The sequence below is a fragment of the Peromyscus maniculatus genome, chromosome 3 (assembly GCF_049852395.1).
Source record: "Peromyscus maniculatus bairdii isolate BWxNUB_F1_BW_parent chromosome 3, HU_Pman_BW_mat_3.1, whole genome shotgun sequence".
Taxonomy (NCBI): domain Eukaryota; kingdom Metazoa; phylum Chordata; class Mammalia; order Rodentia; family Cricetidae; genus Peromyscus; species Peromyscus maniculatus.
This window is the reverse complement of record NC_134854.1, coordinates 142182687-142206981: the sequence shown is the minus strand read 5'-3', so window position 1 is coordinate 142206981 and position 24295 is coordinate 142182687. Positions and strand designations below refer to the sequence as shown.

The window sequence follows — 24295 nt, the reverse complement described above, 5'->3', positions numbered from 1 at the left end:
TCCAAGTGATCTTCCAAGTGATCCTCAAAGACTATTAACAGGGTTGGGGATTTAGCTCAGTGGTAGAGCACTTGCCTAGCAAGCGCAAGGCCCTGGGTTCAATCCTCAGCTTAAAAAAAAAAAGCATGTATCAAAGTCTATTAACATCCTTCCTTCCTATCTATCAATTTATTTATTTATTTATTTAAAACTAGGCTGGTGTCAAACTCATAGAGATCTGCCTGCCTCTGTTTCCCTTCATGGCTTGTTCAGCTTGCTTTCTAATAGGCCCAGGACTAGAAGCTGAGGGTGGCCCCATCTATTACTTAAGAAAATGCCCTATATTAGTGGTTTTCAACATGTGGATCCCAACCCCTTTTCGGAGGTTTATAATCCTTTCACAGGGGTCACGTATCGGATATCCTGCATACCAGATATTTAAACGGTAGCAAAAGTACAGTTATGAAGTAGCAACAAAATGATTTTATGGCTGGGGGTCACCACAATATTTGGGACTGTATTAAAGGGTCATGGCATTAGGAAGGTTGAGAACCACTGCCCTCCAGGCTTCCCTACAGCCTCATCTAATGGAGTTGTTTTCTCAATTGAGGCTTTTTTCTTTCCACTGACCCTAGCTTATGTCAAGTAGACATAAAATTAGCCAGTATAACTGACCCCTTCTCAGCTTGACATACAAACATGCATATTACTGTTAAGTCACAACCTTTCATTTCTTGTTCATCCCAAGATCGCACATTAATAAACATATCACAATATAAAACATTAAACTTAAAAGATTCCACATCCTTAAGAATTCAAATACATTAAAAGTTCAATCTTTTTATAGCATCTAGTCTCTTTTAAAAAGAATACTGGAACCAAAGGCATGTGCCACCATGGCTGACCTCCTCCTTTCCTGTCTTAGACTCATTAAACTTTGGATTAAAAAAGAAAGCCATCTTAAGACATTTTCTGATTTTGAACTCCTTGGAAACTTATCCAACGGACTATTTCTTCCTCCCCGGAGTCCCACTGGAGGTGTTCATCATAGGTCATTAGGCACTTGGTACTCTGGAGGTGGGTGCTACATCTAACAGAGATAACTTTGTAACTCTGTGCATTGCAGGCTGGTTGTGATAGCCTTTGTTTCTTCCTTTTAAAAAGGAATCTTTTCAGCCGGGCAGTGGTGGCGCATGCCTTTAATCCTAGCACTTGGGAGGCAGAGGCAGGCAGATCTCTGTGAGTTTGAGGCCAGCCTGGGATACAGAGTGAGTTCAGGACAGCCAGAGCTACACAGAGAAACCCTGTCTCAAGAAACCAAATAAACAAAAAAGGTGGGAGTTGTGTTTTCTGGTTCCCCGTTTTAGATCATTTACAGTTTTGATTTCATGTCTTATTGATATGTCAATCTAGTGATGTGTGGCAGTTTCTACTGCTTTAATTGGTATTACTCTGACTAAATAACTAGCTGTTTAGAACCAAGGGTCCTCTCTGGTGTATGTTGAATTTAGTCAGAATGCAGTCTGGGTTCCCCGATCCACAGGTAAGAATCTGTGACAAAGGGTCCACTTACCACAAAGGTTGGCCTAGTTATTTTAACATCTCCCACTTCAAAAAGCATGAGAATAGCTAGGTGTGGTGGCACATGCCTTTAATCGGAGGCCGAGGCAGAGGATCTGGTGGATCACTGAGTTCAAGGCCAGCTAGGTATACACAGTGAGCCTCAGGCCAGCCAGAGCCACAAAGTTAGACCAAACAATGCATGAGCATAGGAAGACAGCCACTGACTCTCTTCTGCTTCTGTTTAGGAGATGCATCGGAGATTTGAGAATGCCCCTGATTCTGCCAAAACAAAAGCCTTGCAAACCGTCATTGAGATGAAGGTAAGTGAGAATCTCATGAAGAATCTTGAGTCACCTTTCCCTCTTAAATGGTTAGACCCCTTCCTGCATGTGTGGAGTTAGGGTAACAATAGTACTTTGTAAGACTTCAGGAGCTCCTTTACAGGATTTTCAGTTCCCTTTCAGTTGTTGGACATAATTCAAACGAGACCAAAAGGAGTTGTCTAGTATTTTTTTTAAATCAAATGTCAAACTTCTTAAAGCAGAGAGGGGATTATTAGACAGAAGAAGGAAAACTAGTCAGGAGAGAGGGTGAGAAGAGAAGTAATGAGGTAAACATGATCAAATTATGTTCATACTTGTACAAAATGGCACAATAAAACTGGTTATTTTATGTAATTAACATATGCCAATGAATAGAGGAATTATGGAAAATAAAACTTCTTGGCCTCCAGAGATAGCTATCAGTAAAAGGTTTACTGGGTACGTGAGCTGGATCCCTAGAACTTATGTAGAAGAGTTGAGCTTGTTGCTGGTAACTTCAGCACTGGGGAGTTAGGAGCAGGGAGCTCCCTGAGGCTTGCCAGCTGGCTAGCCTCGCCTACTTGGTGAGCTCTAGGCCAGTGAGACTCTGTTTGTCCTACAAAACAAGGTGGAGTTTATTTTTTGGTCTATACATGCATACACATGTATGTTACCCACATGAATATGCTTGCCCACGTGCGCGCGCGCACACACACACACACACACACACACACACACACACACACACACACCTTCCTAATGTTAGGATTCCATAATTCTCTTAAAGTTGATAGGCCAACTTTTGTTTTTGTTTTGTTTTGCTTTTTTTTTTGAGACAGTGTTTCTTTGTGTAGACCTGGCTGTCCTGGAACTTACTTTGTAGACCAGGCTGGCCTTGAACTCAGAGAGATCCTCCTGCCTCTGCCTCCAAGTGCTGGGATTAAGGTGTGCTCCACCACTGCCTGGTGTACTTCCTTCATTTTCAAGAACAAAATTTGCCAAAACCTAAGCCTTAGTAATCAGTTTGCCTGTCGTGTTTTCAGTAAGAGTTGTGCTGTAGGAAGGAAGTACCCAGCTCAGCTTGCACCTTAAAGCACCCTGCAAGTGCTGTTGCTAGGGACAACCATTGTTCTTCCGCATGCTGCATAAGTGCTCCATGCTTAATTCTGACTTTCTCATATATTTGATGGTTGAGGTATATTAAAAGTAGTGCATTTTAACTGCTTAATCAAGGGCATTCTTTTAAAATTTTAGTTATTTATCCTTTTCTTCATTGCCAGTTTATCTCCCTACAGAATGTCATGACTACTACTGTTATTTAGTGTCATTGTCCTGGACTTGTGTACCTTTGTCCATTGTTTCCTTTATCAGTGCAACTGTCAACACATCGGAAAGATCCAGTGATAACTGTAAGATTACTTCGAAAATAGCTTTAGCCCTGAAGACTCTCTGTCTAGAGGACCCCGGAATTTGAAAGATAGTATTTTGAAAAACTGCTTTAAACTAGTCATTAGTTAGGAATCTCCAGGAGTCACAAGAGTTTGCTTTCTGAGATAAACCCTTTTGATTTAAAAATCTAGCTACATTTTATCAGATATGTGACAAGACGCAAGTTCCTAACCTCTCTATGGCTCTCTCAGATTAAAAAAAAAAAAATCTGTTAGTGGTAATAAGAATCTCATTCAGTGGTTAATTTGAGGTTCAGTAGTTAAAACCTGTAAGTGCTTTGGACATAGCTAAAAGGTGATGTTAGGTGGTGTTGCTAATATTTTTATTAGACACATGGTCTGATTTCCTTTGTTGTTGTGACAATTTATCTTACAGTTCCATGTTATAGCTCACCACTGCTGGGGAGTCAGAGGCAGGAACTTGAGATAGCTGGTCACATTGAATCTCTAGCCAAGAGCAGAGAGAAACAAATGCCCTATTGCTGTCTGCTGGCTTGCTCTTATCTAGCTTTCTTCTATCTTGTACAGTTCATGGTCAGTCCATGAATTGGTGCCATCCACATTCAGGGTGCGTCTCCCATCCCACCTCAATTAATGCAATCAAAGCAGTCCCTCTGTAGACAATCTGATCTAGATAATTCCTCATTAAGTTTCTCTCCAGGTGATTCTTGGTTGTAACCAGTTGATACTTAAAATTAATCATCACACATGGTCCTCCTTTCCTCTCCTTGTGTCCCAGACTGGTTTTGAACTTGCCATCTTCCTGATTTAACATAATCCTGAGTTGAGGATTATAGGCATGTGCTATCATACCTCTGCTTTACGTTCTTCCTTACAAAAGCCTATTTAGTTCTTTAACTTCTTCATACCCCAACGGAGCCTTGGTTTGTATTATCCCTCCACATTTGAGAGAGGTGTGTGTGTGTGTGTGTGTGTGTGTGTGTGTGTGTGTGTGTGTGTGTGTGTTCATGTTCATGTGTTTTTGAGATAAGGTCTCACTCTAGCCTTGGCTGGCAACAATATGATTTGACTGGCAATGATAAAACTTTGCTTATGTTGTATTTATTTTCTTTTTCAGTGGGGGAGGGATTTATCAAACAAAATTTAAATGACTAGTTTTGGGGCTCTTAGTAGTTATATAATAACAAGCTTGAATATAATCTTATAAGGGGCCTTTCAAATGGTTTAATTTTATGGCTTTCCCTCTGTAATACGACATAGGTTTATTTGTGCATGTTATTCCCTGATCCCTGTTGATGCCTAAGGATAAAACACATGTTCACATATGGTTTGGTGTTGTTTGTTTTAAACTCTCCTCACAGATCAGGGATGTGTAATTTTGTTAATTGGCAGTGGATATATTTTAAGTTTTGCCAAGCTTGTATTGTGAAATGAGAGTCTATCAACAAGAAGATGTCAGGTGGATGCTGTGTTCGTTATTTTTCTCATTGCTAGAACAACACACCTGGCCAAAGAGACTTCAGAAAGGATGGTTTATTTTGGATCATGTCTTGAGGGCAGAGTTCATGGCTTGAGGGCAGAGTCCATGTCTTGAGGGCAGAGTCCATGTCTTGAGGGCAGAGTCCATGTCTTGAGGGTAGAGTTCATGTCTTGAGGGCAGAGTCCATGTCTTGAAGGTAGAGTTCATGTCTTGAGGGCAGAGTCCATGTCTTGAAGGTAGAGTTCATGGCTTGAGGGCAGAGTCCATGGCTTGAGGGCAGAGATGAGGCAATAGGAGTGTGAGAGGCATCTGATCACTTTGCGTTCACAGGAAGCAGAGAGGTGTGAGTGTTGCTGCTTCACTGGCTTTCTTCTTTTTTTCTTTTGTCTGGACTCTTGCTCATGGGATGGTTCCACTCATGTTCAAGGTTGGCCTCCCAACTTAAACACTTACCTGGATATACATACCCTAAGACACCCAGAAATTTATCATCCAAGTGATTGGAAGCTGGTCTTTGGTGTTGCAAAATGAGATAGTTCAGGGTAATTAGAGCCTTCAGGAAAGCCTACTTTGGTTGGGGAAATGAGACAACCTTTGGGATTGGAGATGTGGGGAATTTCTCAAGGAGTAAATCTCAGAATGCCCATTAGGAGTTTGCTGACAACAATAGGGGTCAAGGTTTGGGAAATAGTGGGAAAGTGAAAGGGAACTTAATTATCTGCTCATTTCACAGAGAAGTGCAAAACGTGATTGGGAGAGCTATCCTCACATAATCCCAGGCTTGGTACCACTGAAGTTTATGCTAGAACTAGTTATAGTAACAAGGACTAGTTGTTTAACCTGATTCCAAAGAATAAATGGGTAGATCTTTTCCTGGGCAGTCCATATTTGCCTTGAGGCTTTCACAGCTACAGTAATGGTTTTCTCTAGAAAGAAGTTTTTGTGCTGTATGTTTGGTAGTGAGTTGATTTTGTCCTATGTTATTGTCATGAATGGAGAAGTAAGGCTTTGGGTGAGGACTGTGTAAAAGCTGTACAGGTGGTCTGCTGTGGATATACAGAGCTAGTGCTGTTACTCTGGGACACTGTTGTCTTTTTCAGATCAAAGCTGTGCTAAAGATACACTCCCTTTTCCTATCTGTTCATTCCTCTTGTTGCTCCTAGATGTGGGCGTGCAAGAACTTACATTTGACTCTTAGCTATTTATACATGTCTGGTGTTTTAGTCATTTTAAAGAGACCATGTCCTGATACTTGCAGAAAATTTTATGTTAGTCTTAAAAGTGAATTTCTGATAGTACAATTAAAGTGTAGGATATGAGCAAGGCAAGAGGACTTCTTCCTCTGTAGCTCCCTAAACCTGAAAATTGCTGGTTGAAGTTGTCTCATGACAGATCTTTAAGTTCTGTCTTTCTGCTCTAGGAATTATGATAGCCAAAACAGCCAATCCAGACATCTTTGATGTAAAGTAAAAAGGAAGTCAGTTTCAGAATTCCATCTCAAAATGTTCTCTCTAAAGCTCCAAGTCAAATGTTAAGTTACACTTAAATTTTTTAAAGCTTCTATTTCTTAGGCAAATAAGCATGTTCAATTACAGATATAAAATTATTTTCATGTAGCCATTTTGCTATAATTGATGACATATAGCATATGTTGAGGAGATAAGTTATATGTTGCCACAAACAAATCAAAAAATTGCATATAGAAACCTGTAGAACTAGAAGGTGATATTTATGATAATGGTTTACAAGAACAGTGATTTATTATTTAACATTTTTGAGATGGGGGTTGTCTTACCACGTTGCCTAGCTATCCCTGAACTCCTGGTCTCAAGTAATCCTCTTGCCTTGTTCTAAATACTGAGGACTTTAGACATGTGCTATGGAATTAGTGATTTTTAAAACATTTGTAGCTACTTCAGATGTATGCCAGAAGTTCAGAGAATAAGACTTCTAACGTATAAAAGGTAACTGTTAATATATAACTATTCACTCTGAAATTCTTCTTCAATTGGAATGCTAGATAATTATTATATATAATTATGAATTTTATTGTATAGTACTTTCAAACAAACTTGTATTCTTTTCTCTTATTTAGTGGTAGAAACATGCCCCCCAGAGGTCACTAAATAAAGTAGTGAAATATTAGAATAGGAAAGGTTTTACTGTTAATATTACAGTTTTTCCCCCATTAGACATTTGCTGGTCATAAAGTGCAAAGAATCTTTCACCATTTTCTATTGTTTCTACTCTTTGGTTAATTGTGTCTGCTTGAGTTGAGAGGGTCTGTAACTGGAGGAAGAAAGGTGTAATCATGTTGTGAGGATGTAAGTCTTCCTTGTCCCACATGCTGTAACAGCAGGTTCTTCTGTATAGTTGTTGTTACTAAATTCAGTATTTTGAGAGACCCAGTTATTCAGCTACTTTTAATCTTGGTAAATATTTTAACACTTTAACTCTTCCATTGTTCCTAGGATTCAAAAATTTCTTCCATGGAGCGTGGTCTCCGAGACCTGGAAGAGGAAATTCAGATGCTGAAATCCAATGGGGCTCTGAGTACTGAAGAGCGGGAGGAGGAGATGAAACAGATGGAGGTGTACAGGAGCCACTCTAAGTTCATGAAAAATAAGGTATGGAGCAGATGCTTCAGTTCCTAGAAGCTTGAAAAGTTTATGTGTACTTTTCCGTGTTAGTGATGGTGAAGATCTACTTTATGTTTTGTTAGACTTTAGAGGAGTGGTCTTCCCACTCCCACATAGAAACTTTCCAGAATTACTGGTATCATTTAGTTACTGCAGGCTTTTATTTAAATAAGAATTGTTTGATGTGACTAAGATCATGTTATAGTTTAACTTTTTATTTCTGTAAATATGTTGGAATGATTTGATGGGACTTGGTCCAGTTGCGTTTCTCTTACTGTATGAGACAGCCCATTCTCCACCTCTTCTTGGGAAGTATTGTAAGTCAAATCCCTGAGAAGTGCTTTTTCCAAAACAAGTTCAATGTTTCCCCTTTAAACAGGCTCCAAGAAGGAAAGGCTTCTGCTCTCTCCATTCGGGGAGTTCATTGGCCACCAGGTTTGTTCTTGCCTGTGTGCTCTCAGGTGTATGTACAGTGGGGTGGTCAGTACTGAGGCCTGTCAGTGTGCGTTTAAAATCAGTCACAGGATGCTTTCTTCAGATCCAAAGTCATTTAGTTTGAGTCTATAAACTACTTCAATAAAATTGAAGAATTTAGTTTATTGTGGTTATCAGTTTTATTGTGGTTTAATTAAAAACCATAATTGTAAAAAACTGGACATGGTGGCACATGCCTGCAGTCCTAGCACTTGGTAGACAGAGGCATTCAGACTGCTGCAACTTGGAGGCCAGCCTGGTCTACATAGTGAGTTCCAGGTTATCCAGGGCTACATAGTGAGGCCCTGTTTCAAAACAAATACACAAATAAATAATTTTAACAATGAAATTTTAGCTAGAAAAGTATTACTCACTTCATTTCCCAAATGTATATAGCAGTTATATTCTTCAGTTTCTTTCAACTGAAAACTGAAGCATTCCCCAAATTTGGCTGTCAAGGAGTGGCACAGGTGTGACTTTCTAGTCCGTGCAGTCTTTTTGTCGTGTCTGTACCTGGCATATAGCTAGAGTTTCCCTCTATTACTAAAGAGTCTGTTATTGATTATTCATGCTAGTTACATGTTAATTTTAAAGCTAAAAAAATTGATGTGCTCAACTTTTTGTTAGCTTGGATTTTCTCCATGATTTTAGGACAAAATTTACCGTATTATAATCTATATTATATTTCCTTTTTGTTGGTCAGCACACTCTAGTTCACTTGAAAAAGTTTGAAATACAGTGTATGCCTTTGAAAATTGAATAAGGGAAACAGATTCAATTATTTTATGTAAGTTATTGTTATTTCAGAGGTCACTGTGGCTCAAAGTCAGATAACTGGAAGACCTAAGTTGACACATGAGTGAAAAACAATAACAATGTCGTGACAGGTAGAGCAACTGAAGGAGGAACTAAGTTCGAAAGAGGCTCAAGGGGAGGAGCTGAAAAAGAGAGCGGCTGGTCTTCAGTCTGAGGTCTTTGCAGTAAGATTTACCTCTCCGTGTGCAGTGATCCCACAGTGGGACCCTGCTGGCTCTGGCTTCTGGGTGGCTTACACTTTCATTCTCTAGCTGGATGGCAGCTCTGCCCACTCTTAGCACTAACCAGCCTGCTCTGCTCTTTTCACTGACCTTTGTTCACAGTTTGACCATGATGTCACTTGTGTGCACTGAGTTCACGAGGGTTCTAGAAGCCCTACACCTGGTTCTTTATTGTATTTGCTGCTCTGTGGATGGTATCTCAAAACTCCTATTCCTCATCCCCTTGTTGAGTAGATGTATGTTGATTTATACAAATAGTCTTTCCTTCCATTCTTTTTTAGGTACAGGAATGTACAGATTTCACTAGGCCTATCACCTACACCTTACCTGCATTTGAAATTCTTGAGACAAGTACTTTAACTACATGGAGACATTATCTTTAAGTTCCCATTAGGAGATTTTTGCAACAAATGTTATTTTCTTTAGGACAGATGTATAGAGAGTGATAGCCTAGTTAAAGTTACCTGGGAATTTAGAATTAGTGTGATACTTATTTTAAATGACTAAAACTGCATTTCAAACCATTCTAATAGATAATAATAAAATAACCACCTTTTGTATACTTACTAGAAGCATCTGGGGTGAGCAACACTAATTTACAGATGAGAAAACTCAGGTAACAGATGATGCCCGAGAAACCACAGCTCGTAAAGGCAGGTCTTGATTGGCACCAGCAATCCTGTTTTAAAGTTTATTTGTGACTTCTTCACTATTTGGTCTGTATTGTACATGCACATCTTCCTCAAAGTGTCAGAGCTGAATGGAAAAACTACCCTTGGGAAAAATTGTGGACTAAGACTGGAATGCAGTATTAAAAATAAATTTTGGGTCTGGAGAAATGGCTCAGCGCCTAAAAGCACTGGCTGCTTATTCCAAAGGTTGTGGGTTCAGTTACCGGCAACTCCATGGTGGCTCACAACTATCTGTAATGACATCTGGCGCCCTCTTCTGGCTTGCAGGCATACTTGCAGATAGAACGCTGTATACATAATAAATAAATCTTTAAAAAATCAATTTTGATAATTTGATGTGCTTTCTATTAATGGCTAGTTTGCATTGTAAGTTAAAAAGTAAAATACTATGTTTGGAAGAGATCTAAATTTGCATTATGGCATTAACTATAAGTTATCTGGAGGAGAAATTGGTATATAACTTCATTTTTTTCTTATCTACTTTTATTCACTTATGCATATCAGACAGCAGGCCAAGTACATCTCTTACATTATTTTATTGAATTCCTAAACAGTATGAGGCTTTGGTATAATTTTTCCATTGCCAGTTAGGAAACCAAGATGTAGAGAATAACATTACTGATCTCTTCAGCAACTAACTGCTTCCATGTGCTCCTCACCTAGTCCTCTCTCCTGGGTATTCTAGAAGGAAGATTCATTCTTCCAAATTTTTCTTTACATTAAAATGTTTTCTTTCTCAGTCTTAAGGGTCTGTATAGCAGCATGTAAAGCTCACTTAATAATGCACACGGTAAGGAAACAGTAGTCCTGTGCAGAACTGATGTCTCTCTCCATGCATGTGTGTATTTTGGAATTTTGAGCAAGGACCTTTTTATGTAGGATAGTCATCAAACTTGTGATTCTGCTTCAGGCTCCTTAGCATTGGGACATTTGGGTGTGTTCCTCCATGCCTGGCTTCTCTTTATTTTTGATCCATGTTTAGAAGTATCCAGAAATTTGGATACCTTTAAAGCATCATTTTTTTCCTGAGAAAGTAGTAATACTTTGAATATTCTGGACATTTATTTATAGAATAAATATATTTGTAGCCCAATCTGTATATTACAGATGGAATAATACCAATATGTATTATTGTTGGTAAAGGGATAGAACTAGTATCCTTATGTGTTTGCATATCAGGAAATAGTTTTCATGTGTATAGAAAAATGCTTGTCTTATTGAAAGAGAAATGATTTTAGTGATTCTTAGAAGTCTACTAATTGGTTCTTCTTTCCTTCCTTTCTTTTTTTCTTTCATTTCCTTTCCTCTTCTCTCCCCCCCCCCCTTTCCCCCTCTCTCTCCCTCTCTCTCCCTCTGTCCCTCCCTCCCTCTCCTTCCTTCCATTGTTGTTGTTTTCCGGGCAGGGGTGGGGGAATCAAATGTAGGGTCTTGGTGGTATGTGTGAGGAAAGAACTCTTCCATTGAGGTATGTTCCCAAACTAGAACTCTAATTTTAAGGTAAACTTTGTTTCTTCTTGTGAAATTGTTTAAAAAACCTTTTCCCTTTACCTAAGATTAGTGTAGTAAAATATTTTAGAGATACTCAGTTTTCTAAAACTCAAGGAATTTTGTTTCATCTGCCATAAAAACTACTGACTTAACTATATTTCTGTTCAGTAGTTAATCTGTCTTGTAGTTATTTCCTGGATGGTAAACCTAATATAAAATCAGAAAATGTCATAAGACAGCTTCCTTTTTAAGTCCTTTTTTCTTTTAAAGTTTAATGAGTTCAAAATAGGAAAGAATATGGCTGGATGTGGTAGTCACACCTTTAATCTCAGCACTTGGGAGACAGAAGCAGATGGAGCTCTGCGTTTGAGGCCAGCCTGGTCTACATAGTGAGTTCTAGACAACCAGGGCTACACAGAGAAATCTTGTCTTGAAAAAAATAAAAACAAATAAAATTCTTAGGAACAGCGTTGGCTAAGAAGGCTCAGTGAATCAGAACACTTACTGAGTAAGCATGAGGACCTGGGTTTAAATTTCCAGAACTCATGTAAGAAGCCAAGTGTGGTTCTTGTGTCTGTAATCCCAGTGCTATAGGGACATGGAGACAGGAGGATCAACAGGGTTTCCTTAGCTTCAGGTTCAGTGAGAGCACCATTCTTTTTATTTTTTTTTAATTTTAATTTTTTATCTTATAATTTAATTTTACATATCAGCCACGGATTCCCCTGTCCTCCCCGCTCCCGTCTCCCCTCCCGCCCTTCCCCCAGAACACCCCCCATTCCCATCTTCTCCAGGGCAAAGACTCCCCTGGGGATTCAGTTCAACCTGGTAGATTCAGTCCAGGCAGGTCCAGTCCCCTCCTCCCAGGCTGTGCAAATTGTCCCTGCATAAGCCCCAGGTTCCAAACAGCCAGCTCATGCATTAAGGACAGGTCCTGGTCCCACTGCCTGGGGGCCTCCCAAACAGTTCAAGCCTAATCAACTGTCTCACTTATCCAGAGGGCCTGATCCAGTTGGGGGCTCCTCAGCCATTGGTTCATAGTTCATGTGTTTCCATTAGTTTGGCTATTTGTCCCTGTGCTTTTTCCAATCTTGGTCTCAACAATTCTCACTCATACAAACCCTCCTCTTTCTCACCAATTGGACTTCTGGAGCTCCACCTGGGGCCTGGCCATGGATCTTTGCATCTGCTTCCCTCAGTCATTGGATGAGATTTCTAGCATGACAATTAGGGTGTTTGGCCATCCTATCACCAGAGTAGGTCAGTTCGGGCTTTCTCTCGACCATTGCCAGTAGTCTATTGTAGACATATCTTTGTGGATTTCTGGGGACCTCTCTAGCACTTTGCTTCTTCCTATCCCATGGGGTCTTCATTTATCATGGTCTTTTATTCCTTGTTCTCCCTCTGTGTTCTTGATCCAGCTGGGATCTCCCGCTCCCCTAAGCTCTCTTTCCCTCAAACCTTGCCCTTCATTACCCTCCCCCCTCTTCACGTCCAGGTTGTTCATGTAGATCTCATCCATATCTCTGTCATTGGGCAATACCTGTGTCTTTTTTAGGGTCCTGTTTGAGAGAACCATTCTTAAGGGATTAAGGCAGGAGGTGATAGAGCGGGACACCCAGCATTGACCTTTGGCCTCTGCATGTGTACATGCAAACATAACACTGCACACATTTACTGTACTCACTGGATGTGCACCTGTAATCCTAACACTTAGGAGATAGAGGCAAGATAATCAGGAGTTCAAGACCAGCCTTGGCTACGTAGTCAGTTTGGCCTGGCCTGGGGCACACAAGGCGCTCTCTCTCTCTTTCTGTCTCTCTCTTTCTGTCTCTCTCTTTCTGTCTCTCTGTCTCTGTCTCTCTCTCATGCATATACACATGTGCACACACATAAATGCTTAGGAACAATAGAGATATAAAGAAAATGTTCAAGAGGAAGTATTTGTTGGTGTTAAGAGAACTTTGTGGAGCCAGGCGGTGGTGATGCACGCCTTTAACCCCAGCACTCATGAGGCAGAGAGTCTGTGAGTTTGAGGCCAGTCTGTTCTCCAGAGTGAGTTCCAGGACAGCCAGGGCTATACAGAGAAACCCTGTCTTGAAAAACAAAACAAAACACACACACACACACACACACACACACACACAGAGAGAGAGAGAGAGAGAGCGAGAGAGCGCTCTGTGGAGATTGCATTGTACTGTTGGACTGTTTGATTTATGAGTTGCTCATTCAGACTGATAAACTTCAGATGCCACGTGTAGATTCTCTTAGTGAGAATTTACACATTCATTTAAGTCCAATGTGTTTATCTGTTTATGCTCTATGATGTGTGTATAGTTGATTAAACAGGTGACTTTTTTTTTTTTTTTTTTTAAGAACATCTCTCTAGCACCTTAACACTGAAAGGAGCTTGGTTTCCTCCTGTTTTCATGGTACAGGGTCTGACTATATACCGCTGGCTGGCTTGCAACTCACAGAGATCCAACAGCTTCTGCCTGTTCTGTCTGGGATACAGGTGTGCACTACCACATGTAGCCTAGCTTCTTAAAAGATAAAGCTTTTTTTTTTTTTTTTTTTTTTTTTTTTTGCTTGAGAAAGAGAACCAAAGAAGCATACCACTAGGATTTGAATTTACCTTCAGTAGAAATATGAAGTTACTTTTCCCCTCATGTTTTACGTGCGCACTAATCCTGCCTCTGACCCATAGTCTTCTGGAGATGGAGGCTAATCCTGCCTCTGACCCATAGTCTCCTGGAGATGGAGGTGCAACAAAATGAAGTGATATTTAGGTGATGAATGCTGCCTGGTCTGGTTGAACTGTAATTTCTTCCTCTGTCTTTTCCCTCTAAGGTAGTGGTTCTCAACCTGTGGGCACAACCATTGGAAAACATATTTCTCATGGTCTTACAATCTGAGACACTGCTCAGTAGCAAAATTACAGTTGGGAAGTAACAACGAAAATAATGTTATGGTTGGGGGTCACCACAACATGAGGGACTGTATTAAAGGGTCGCAGTGTTAGGAAGGTTGAGAACCACTGGCCTAAGGAGTTTCAGAAACTATTTAGAGACAATAACTGAAGATTAGAAGTTTCTGTGTTTGTTGAATAAACTTAGTTTTTGGTAAGGAGCATCCAGTATTAGATGGTGCAAAAAGATTAGTATGCCCTGGCTTATTTATTTACTATTTGATGAGCCTAGGAACTCAGGACTGCTAGACAAGTGCTTTACCGTTAAAGCACCCCCCCCCCCTTCTACCTTATAAGTCAGTTTTGCATTTAGTTTCCTATCTTGTGTCATAAATCTGCCAGAGGTCCAGCTACATGGTAGTTGTGTAATTTCTTTTTTCCTTACAATGTTGTGTTTTCTTTTCCAGATTGGCCAGGTGAAGCAAGAGTTGTCCAGAAAGGACACTGAACTACTAGCCTTACAAACAAAGCTAGAAACGCTCACGAACCAGTTCTCAGACAGTAAGCAACATATTGAGGTGCTAAAGGAGTCCCTCACTGCTAAGGAACAAAGAGCTGCCATCCTGCAGACTGAGGTAAAGAGTGTTCTGTGATTTGTGTGGGATCCAGTCCAGTCCTAGTTTCATCGTATTATATATATTATGTTTAGAGTCATGTGATCATTTTTTGTGCTAAAATACCATTTTATTTACATTGTTAGGTCTAATTAAAACAGGTGCTATTTCTTTTATGATCTTTAGTATTAGGAGTTATACCATATCTGTACTTCAAACTATGTTTTAAGTTATTCAGATGAGAAGATAGTTATAAAAATGTATCTGATTTCATTTAGATTAAGAAGCAATTCTTTGGGGGGGGGCAGTGAAAGAGTTTATTTCAGCTTACAACTCTCAGGTTACAGACTATTAATGAAGGAAATCAGGGCAGAAACTCAAGGCAGGAACTGATGCAGAGGCCATGAAGGAGTGCTGCCTACTGAGTTGCTCCTCATGACTTGCTCATCCTGAGTTCTTTTTTTATTTTGTGTCTTTCACATCATGCATCTTCATCCCATTTATTTCCCCATCCCTTCATATCTGCCCTCTGACCTTGCAACCCCCTCCCCCCATAAAATAAAATGAAGTTTAAGAGAAAAAAAAAATCAGTCTCATCATGGAAACTGCAGTGTGTCACAGTGAAACATGCAGTAAACTCTTTAGTCCATATATCTTTACTTGCAAGTGTTCATTGCAAAGAGTCATTGGTCTGGTTTGAGGTCTCTGGTTTCTGGTACACTACCGATGCTGGCCTCTTGTATATCTTGTTGTTGCCCTGTGTTGTGGAGATCCTGCAGCTTTGAGTCTGCAGGTCCAGTCCCTTCATGTGCTCTAGCAGTTCACAGATGGGGTGGATGTTGGGGTGGGCCAACTCATAACCTGTTTCTGGGCCTGGGTAGTTGCAGGGTTGGTCAACCTGCCAGCTCTCTTGTCTTCACCACCAGGATGAGCTCTCTTGCATTGCGCTGGTTAGGTCACCCCTTGTAGGGATGAGCAAGGAGCAGGGCCGGTTCTTCCGCTTTCAGATCCTCAGGGTCAGTTCTCCCACACCTACAAGTTCAGGGCTAAAGAAGTATTCATTCTTATCCATGGTAAATTATGAAGGACAGTCATCTTGGTTAGTTTGCATTACGTGTAAAGTGACACACACACACACACACACACACACACACTTATGTGTGTATTTATTTGGGTGTATGTGTGTACACGTGTGTATATGCATGTGTGTACATGTGAGTGAGGTCAGAAGACAACTCTTCGGAGTTGATATTCTCCTGCCACCTTGTGGAATCTAAGTCATTAAATGTTCACACTAGCACCTCTTCCCTGGGAGCCATCTTGCCAGCCCTGATGGCATAATTTTTAACGAAGTTCTGCTCTTTTTGTATTTTTATTGGGCTGATTTTAGATTTATTTAAGGAAATTCAAATATGAAATAATGTGGAAAATATTACCTTCAGTTCTTCATTTATAAAGAGGGTTATTGTTTTGGTAACTTGAACATGCATTGCCACAAAAGATTCAGAAGGCAGTGCCTGTGTTTTAAAGGTCTGCCTCACTTCCAGTTTGCTACTGTTAGCTTGAGATGCAAGCCAGCCATCAAGCAGTTGGTTAATGACAAACATGTAAAAGTTTGTCATAGTCTGATAAATAACATTTCTTCTCTGGCAGTCCATTATTCCCTTTGTACCCAGCCTGAATATTATCTTCTTAGCTAGGTCTTACACAGATGGGTTTCTTCTACTGTGAATGATAAAGACTGTATTTGTTATCTCTCTTGAATGGTTCTATATTTTTGTCTAGCCAGGGTAGGAGTAGCTGGTCCTCAGAAATGACCTCTGTAAGTTAGTAGGACAGTTGCTCCAGTACACCATCCATCCTAACTGTTAAGGGTGTAAAAGTTAGCCTCTTTATGAATTTGGGGGGTTTTAAGAATTTAATACATTTATTTATTATCCCTTACATCCAAATAATTTCTCTAGTGACATTTGACAACAGTTTTTCCCCAAGCAACTTCTTTTGTTAGAGCCCAATAAAAGGCAGTTTGTACCAGTTCCTTGAAGGCTGTCATATTTTACTCTAAATTGATTTTGTCCACTTTATTGCAGCTGCTTGATCTGATGTGGAAACCAATGAATTAAACATATGGAAAAGAGCAGGGATCATGGAGCTTTTAAAAGTTCCTCTGTATGTGTATGTGTAACGTGCATTCTTGTGGGTGTGTTTGTATGTATACATGTGTGGAGGCCAGAAGCCAACTTGAGGTGTTCCTCAGGTGCCCTTTACCTTGTTTATTCCAGGCAGGCTCTTGGCTGCCCTGGAGCCTGCTGGCTGGGCTGGGCTGATTGGCCAGCAAGTCTTAGGGATCTTCTCTCTTCTTCAGTGTTGAGGTTACAGATGCATTTTGGGGGGATTTTACTCAGGTTCTCATGCTTTCACAAGCACTTTACTGAATAAACTATTTCCCAACCCCTCAATTAAAAAATTCTTCAAGGAAAACATTGATCTGGAGAAAGGTCTGTGTGGTATCCCCTCCTTCCATCTTCTGGCTGTCTAGGATGAGGACTTCTGGTGTTCAGCACTGTATAATATTATTGAAATTGCTTCTAATTATAAATTTCTCGTTTAATCTGTTGACCTTCACAGAAGTGATCAAACTTTAGTAGAAATAATAATTGAGAGCCGGAGTGATGGCTCAGAGGGTAAAGGGTACTGGCTGCTCTTCTAGAGGTCCTGAGTTCAATTCCAAGCAGCCACATGGTTTACAACTATCTATAATGAGATTCAGTGCCCTCTTCTGGCATGCAGGCATATACAGACAAACCACTGTATACATAATAAGTAAATAAATCTTTAAAAAAATAGTTGAAAGTGTAGGTTTAGTTGCACATCTCAGTAAGCCCAGTGCAGATGCTGGCAGAGCCCATGAAGCTATACTGCTAGTTGAGGGGCTACTGATGGCTGCTGGGAGGGAGTGTGACTGCTGGTAGGTTGTTCATGCTCGTGTACTAATTGGACTCAATGGATTATTTAAAAACGTGAATATGGGAGGGCTACAAGTTTAGGAGGCTTCTTGGGAGTGTGAAAGGGGAGTTGGGCTGATATGATCAAGATACATTATATATATATGTATGAAATTATAACATAATAAAAAGTACTTTAAAAAAAGAGGTTGGGGTGGTGGTGGCGCACGCCTTTAACCCCAGCACTTGGGAGGCAGAGGCAGGCACATCTCTGTGAGTTACAGGCCAGCCTGGTCTACAGAGCAAGTTTTAGGACAGCCAGAGCTATACAGAGAGACCCTGTCTTGAATCAACAAAAAAGAAAAGAAATAAAAAAAGAGAGCTTTTGTGTTAGACCTAGGATTGATGCTAACCCTCTGTATTAATTATTAAGTGACTGTATAGGAGTTGGTTTTTAACTCGTTTTTAAGCCTCTATTTCTTCTTCTATAAAATAAAGATAATGAGTTTACTATTCCTAAAGTTGTTTTGGCTAGAGTAGATGGTTTATTACTTATTTCTCTCCCAAACATGCAAAGACGCTTTTTTTTTTGTTTTGTTTTTGTTTTGGTTTTTCAAGACAGGGTTTCTCTGTGAAACAGTCCTGGCTGTCCTGGAACTTACTCTGTAGACCAGGCTGGCCTCAACCTCACATAGATCCACCTGCCTCAGCCTCCCGAGTGCTGGGATTAAAGACGTGTGCTACCACCGCCCAGCTCCTTAAATTTTATTTTTGAGGCAAGTCTCTCTATGTAGCCCTGGTTTTTGTGGACCTCTTTATATAGACCAGGCTGACATCAAACTCACAGAGGTCCATCTGCCTCTGCCTCCCGAGATTAATGGTGTGTGCCACTCTGTTTGGCTTGTAATACTTTATTTGATACCAGCTGTTTTATTTGCTCCTGCATTAGTTGCTTGAGCATCCCTGTGGCCATAGCACTTCACAGAAACAACATAATAAAGGACAGATTTATTTTGGCTCATGGATTCCAAGAATTTCAGTTCATCATGGTGAAGAAAGCATAGTGGAACAGTTGAGTTCATAGTACTGTGAGCATATATTAAAACCAGGATTCAGAGAGTGCAAAGGAACCGGACCCCAGTGTCACCGTCAAAGGCCCACCTATTGTACCCTACCAGATAGACCTCACCTCTTACAGGTTCCATAGCCTCCCAACATTCTACCACCAGGTTGGGATGTAGTGTTCAAAACATGAGCCATTTCAGATGTAAATCATAGGATTCTACTCCTTTTCTATCTCTACCCCACCCCCACCAAAGTCCTTGGTGCTCTCATAATACAAAATGCATTTAGTCTAATCTTAAGAGTCTCTCATAGTCTCAACATTTCCAGCATTGTTCAAAAGTACCAACTGAGACTCAAAGCAGTCTATTAGTTGTTACACCAGCCCTTGAAATATCAAAAAGAAAGGTTTATAAATTAGGTGTGGTGGTTTTTATGCCTAGTCTTACTTCTTGAGTGAATAGGCATTAGGATTGCCAGGAGTTCAAGGTCAGTCTAGGCTACATGGTGAGACTCTGAAAAGCAAACAAACAAAACCCTGGGCATCTGGGTATACCAGAATTCCAAGATGGAGTCATTCGTACAGCTGATGAAGAAGAAACTGATGGATGTTGAGCCTGGGAGAGCTGCCAAGCTGGATATTGATGTGGGATTTCACTTCCAAAGGCTTGGAGTATTTCAGAGAGATTACGACATCACAACAAGTACATTAACGTAAGGAAACGGAGCATCAATGGGCCAATGTGATACTGGCAGCCAATGTACTTTTCAGCTCCTCAATTTTTTATTGAGGAACTCAAACATGAATGATGATATAAGTACCTCTGAAGAGGAGCCAGTATTGGGGGGGGGGGTACTCTGTATTCCTGAATTTGACAGCTTGCCTAATATCCATCCGTGATAAATTCAGTTAAGGCTAAATTTTTTTCATATACTGACGGAGAACTCAAGTCCAATAAATGGAAATTGGTCCATGTAAAACAAACAAAAACCAAACAAATAAAGTTATATATTTCCACTGTTCAATGGCCCATAATAAGCATTCCCATTTCAAAACGGAGGAATGGGAACATAGAAAGGAGGGATATAACTAAAATAAGACTAAAAGCTAGGGAGACAGACATTAAATCCTGTATCTCCATGCCTAACATCTGGAGCATGTGGTGATATGTTTTGAGCCCAGGTCGGCCTTCAGACTATAACCCCCCTCCTCCATGGCCTCTTTCGTGGTCTGGCTCCACTTTGTGCATGTAACTTTACTCAACAGGTATTCCGCATTCCTGACTTCTCCAGTGTCTTGACATCTCCATTGCAGCTAAATTTACTTTCAAAGTTTCTATAATACTCTGTCATGGCTCCCTAAGAGAAGAGAACCACCCCCTGCCATACATTTCCTGACTTTTCAGACTTTTTTTTCCATAAAATTTTGGTGGGAGCATCATCCTTGACTGTTTTATCCTGCATGGCTGCAAAACAAGTACGATGTAGCTAATGATGGATCCTGTCACCGACTAACCAGTAGGAGTTCCACTGGGTCATGGCTTCAGTGTTCTTCAAGTACCCAGCTAGTTAAACACTTCCTTAGGTAGCTCCGTGTAAGTAAAGCACCCCTGATGCACTACATTTGAAAAGATCTTCAAAAGCATTTTCAGTTTTGCACTTTGAAGCCTTTGATAGGTGTGGTGCTGGCAGGTCCTGAAATGCCTTGAAGGTACCTTTTCTATTGTTCTGGTGCACATCACTTGGCTTCTTTTTAATGGTGTTGATCTCTTTAGCAAATAACTCATTGCCACCTTAAATGTGTTCCTTTTCTGGTCCAACTGTACATTTTTCACATTTTCTGCTCTGCGTTTTGGTCCCAATTCTCACTGTAAACTTGGCTAAAAGCAGCCAGCAAATTTCCTCAAGATTAATTAGTATCTTAGTTTTGAATGTGTCCTCCATCAGAATTTCAGCAGCCTGGCAAAATATAGACAAAGCCTGCCCTTTGTGGCATACTTCTTCCTTTCAACGTTCTAAAGGTTCCATAACCTTCCCAAATAGCATCACAAATTGTGGACCAAGTTCAAATACATGAGCCTAGGGGGTACATTTTTTATTCAAACTACCACTCTACGGAATTGGACCAAAGGATATTTGAGTGACATTCCTGCAAAAAATTTGTTGTTGTTATTATTTGTATTTTTCTATCCGGTGCCCTGGATTTAACCCAGGACCTTGTCCATGCTAAACATGCAGTATCATTGAGTTATACCCAGAGACTCTAAAATTTGAAGTTTAACTTGTTTTTTGAACCTTTACTTATTTCTATATCTGTGTTTCATGAGTGCTAGGATTCAGACTTTTGTATACATGATAGTGCAGCATGTTCCTAACCACTGAGCCATCTTCCTAGCCCCCTACATCTATCTCTCTATCTGTCCATTGTAGCTAGAGTTTTCCTTCCTGGCCCACAGTCAGGACAAATCTCTGTTACCCGCCAGTCCCACAGCCACTCAGACCCAACCAAGTAAACACAGAGACTTATATTGCTTACAAACTGTATGGCCGTGGCAGGCTTCTTGCTAACTGTTCTTATAGCTTAAATTAATCCATTTCCATAAATCTATACCTTGCCACGTGGCTCATGGCTTACCGGCATCTTCACATGCTGCTTGTCATGGCGGGCGGCTAGCAGTCTCTCCCTCCACCTTCCTGTTCTCTCTGTTCTCTCTATTAGTCCCTCCTATACTTTCTGCCTGGCCACTGGCCAATCAGTGTTTTATTTATTGACCAATCAGAGCAATTTGACATACAGACCATCCCACAGCAGTCCATACATTCATCCATCCATCCACCTACCTATCTTGTGTGTATACATGTATGTTTGTGTTTGTACATGCACACAGACACACACCACATCCCATGTGTGGAGATTAGAGAACAATTTGCAAGAATTGGTTTTCTCCAGCTGGGGATCCAAGTCAGGCCATTAGGCTTGGTGACACATCTCCTTTGCCCTCAGAGATATCTTACTGGACAAGATGATGTAATTTCAGATCAAACACTCTACATCTCGGTTCTGTTGATTTCTGTCTCTCTCATGGAACTCTGCAAATTACAGGGAAAATGCAAGAAATAACATGAAAGAAACTTCCAGTCAGATTTAACATACATTGATAGTTATCCACATTATTCATGTTTGAATATTTTTTTTGAAAGGCCCTAAATGAAGAAAAAAAGTCTAAAATTATTAATGGAAACACTGGCTTAAATAGGAATATTCTTTGAATCTCAGGGGTTTAGAACTAGTTGGGGCTAGAAATAAAGATTTAGAAACTATCACTATGGCGATTGATAGAGCCTGTGGGCTGAGTTAGTTTTTCTAGATGGAATTTTTTGCACTGTGTAGAGAATGTTGAAAAGGTTCATTCAGAGTTAGGAAGATTCTTATTGACAACACCAAGAGAGACATGGAAGGGACCAAGCAGGTTTTCCTACTCTGTTTATTGTACAAGTGTGCATTTGCTTTGTAAGAGAAAGCAAGGATGCTTAATAGTTTGGTGATCAGAATTTTGAAGATGGCAGAAAGGTAGATATTTTTCTGTTTCCATTGGTAGAGCAAAACCTTGTGGTTTTAGTAGGTTGGCCTACCCAATTTACCACAGACTTTGTTCTTGGCAAACGAGATAGATGTTTCTTGTGCTCAGTTCATAGAGATAAACAAGGCCTTATCCCCCTGCTAGGAGTGGTGTTAGGTTGATGACTGTGTGTCCTGAGGGATTTTCCTACAGGATTTTATGTGGTTTGCAAAATATGGACCTCATATAAAATTACACTACACATACAGGTCATTCTAGACCAATAAGGTTGGTGCAGAATTCAGAGCAAATCAATACAGCTGTACCAAAGTGGTTTTTGTGGTGGTTTTTATCTTAAATCACGTGACCAGCACGTTTAAATTCTGTATGGCATAAAAAAAACTGTGAGTGCATATGTGCACGTGTACACACACACACACACACACACACACACACACACACAAACACACACACACACACGACGTGAGTTGAATATTTAGTAAAAAAAAAGTTAGTTTAGTAATTAGGGCAGAGACTTTGATAGTTTCTGTACTAGTTTCCAGTCACTCTTACATCAGAGGTTTATGTGTTTATAATGAGTTATCATTCTTTTCCACTCACCAGTTCCTGTGGGTCTTGAACTTGGCAATCCCTCACTCACAGTGACATGCAGGTATTTATAACTTGTCAGCATTGTCACATTCCCAAGCATTAAACTGATTCAATGTGGAAGTATACCGTATGTATCTACATGTGCTGGGCAAAGAAGCAGCATATGGGGAGCCTCACAAATGCTATCCCATGAGACATTGGGCCATTGGAATGATTAACACTGAGAAATGATGAGGATATTTTCCTGCTGTGTTATCATCCCCAACTTAGAAATGGACAGCCTTTCATTTTCCTAAAATTAAAACTTGAAAGAACTTGAGAGACCAAAGACTTCCCCACAGTTTAAATAGACTGTTCCCACTGTTGGCACTTGAGTTGTCCTAGTTCTTGGCTGTCACAAGTGAACCTTCCATGAACACTGTGTGCAAGTCTTTTTGTGGATAATACTGTTATTCACTCAGTGAATTTGTGGATCATGCAGTAACTGTAACTATAGATGCATGTTTAACTCTCTAAGGAACTTCAAACTATTCTTTAAGGAGCCCATACAAAGTGGCTCAGATTATTTTGTTGTCATTGATATTACTTTCTGTTCTCCTCTGCCCTGCAGCATTTATGTTGGGGAGTGAGAAAGAAGTTGATGGTGGTTTGAATGAAAATGGCCCTCACAGGCTCATAGGGAGTGGCACTGTTGGGAGGTGTGGCCTTGTGAAAATGACAGAGATAGAGAATGTCACAAAAAAGCTCAAATGGAGAGGCACCAGCCACAGAGAAGGGGCAGAACAAGATAAAAAATGATGGACTTGATTAGATTAGATACAGCTTCCATCAGGGGATGGGAGGGACCCCCGACATGAGAGTCTGCCCAGGGTCTCTGGGTTAGACTTTTTATGAGCTCCTGGGCTCATTTCCCTTCATAACTTCCCTTCTTTCTCTCTGATTGGTCTTGTCCTTGCCAGCAAGTTCTAATGGTTTCAACATGTAACTCCCTTGGGATGGAGGGTATAACCCCTGGAGCAAGGGTCAGCTCATCTTAAAACGACCAGTCCCCTTTCATGCTACCATATCTGTCTTATGTGTGTTATGTGAGACATCTATTGGGAAGATGGGACACAAATGTTTCTTCATCCCAGATGGAAACTGACAACAGACCAAGGTAACAATTCTACTGAGGTCTAACTTGGTGAAACATTTAGTTTACTGGATGTACTTACAGGAGCAGGAAGGACCCAAGGCAGTTGTATCATTGAAAAGCCTACCCCAGCTCACAAAATCCTGAAGCCTAGAGCCCTCTGTATGACTTACCATCAGCTTGGTAGGTTACAGACGCTCCTTTAGGTAGCTCCACTAGTTTCTTCTAAGAAGCTCCCCTTGCTTCTATAATCTTTTTTTTTTTGCTTCCAAACCATTTCATTGTTTGTATTAAAAATATTTTTTAATAGTGTATTAATAGAATCCATCTAATGGAGCAGGGCAGGATGGGGCATGTGCTTTTCCCAGCACTTGGGAAGCAGAGGAGGTCAAGGCCTTT

At 40.4% G+C, this 24295-nt stretch overlaps 1 protein-coding gene across 10 annotated transcripts in view; it reads left to right on the top strand.

Annotated features, from left to right (window-relative positions):
* The window catches only part of Erc1 (ELKS/RAB6-interacting/CAST family member 1), a 332548-nt gene that overhangs the window by 69220 nt on the left and 239033 nt on the right, over positions 1–24295 (top strand). For 6 of the 10 annotated variants that reach the window (XR_013050122.1, XR_013050121.1, XM_076567798.1 and 3 more), the window contains 4 exons: positions 1788–1862; positions 7205–7360; positions 8734–8817; positions 14439–14606. Coding sequence is in view for 6 of the 10 variants with exons in the window: in XM_076567798.1 (XP_076423913.1) it covers positions 1788–1862; positions 7205–7360; positions 8734–8817; positions 14439–14606 (483 nt within the window). In the remaining 4 variants the exon portion in view is untranslated. The remainder of the gene's footprint in view (positions 1–1787; positions 1863–7204; positions 7361–8733; positions 8818–14438; positions 14607–24295) is intronic. The other 4 variants (XR_013050124.1, XR_013050123.1, XM_042273983.2 and 1 more) reach the window with 1 other exon arrangement.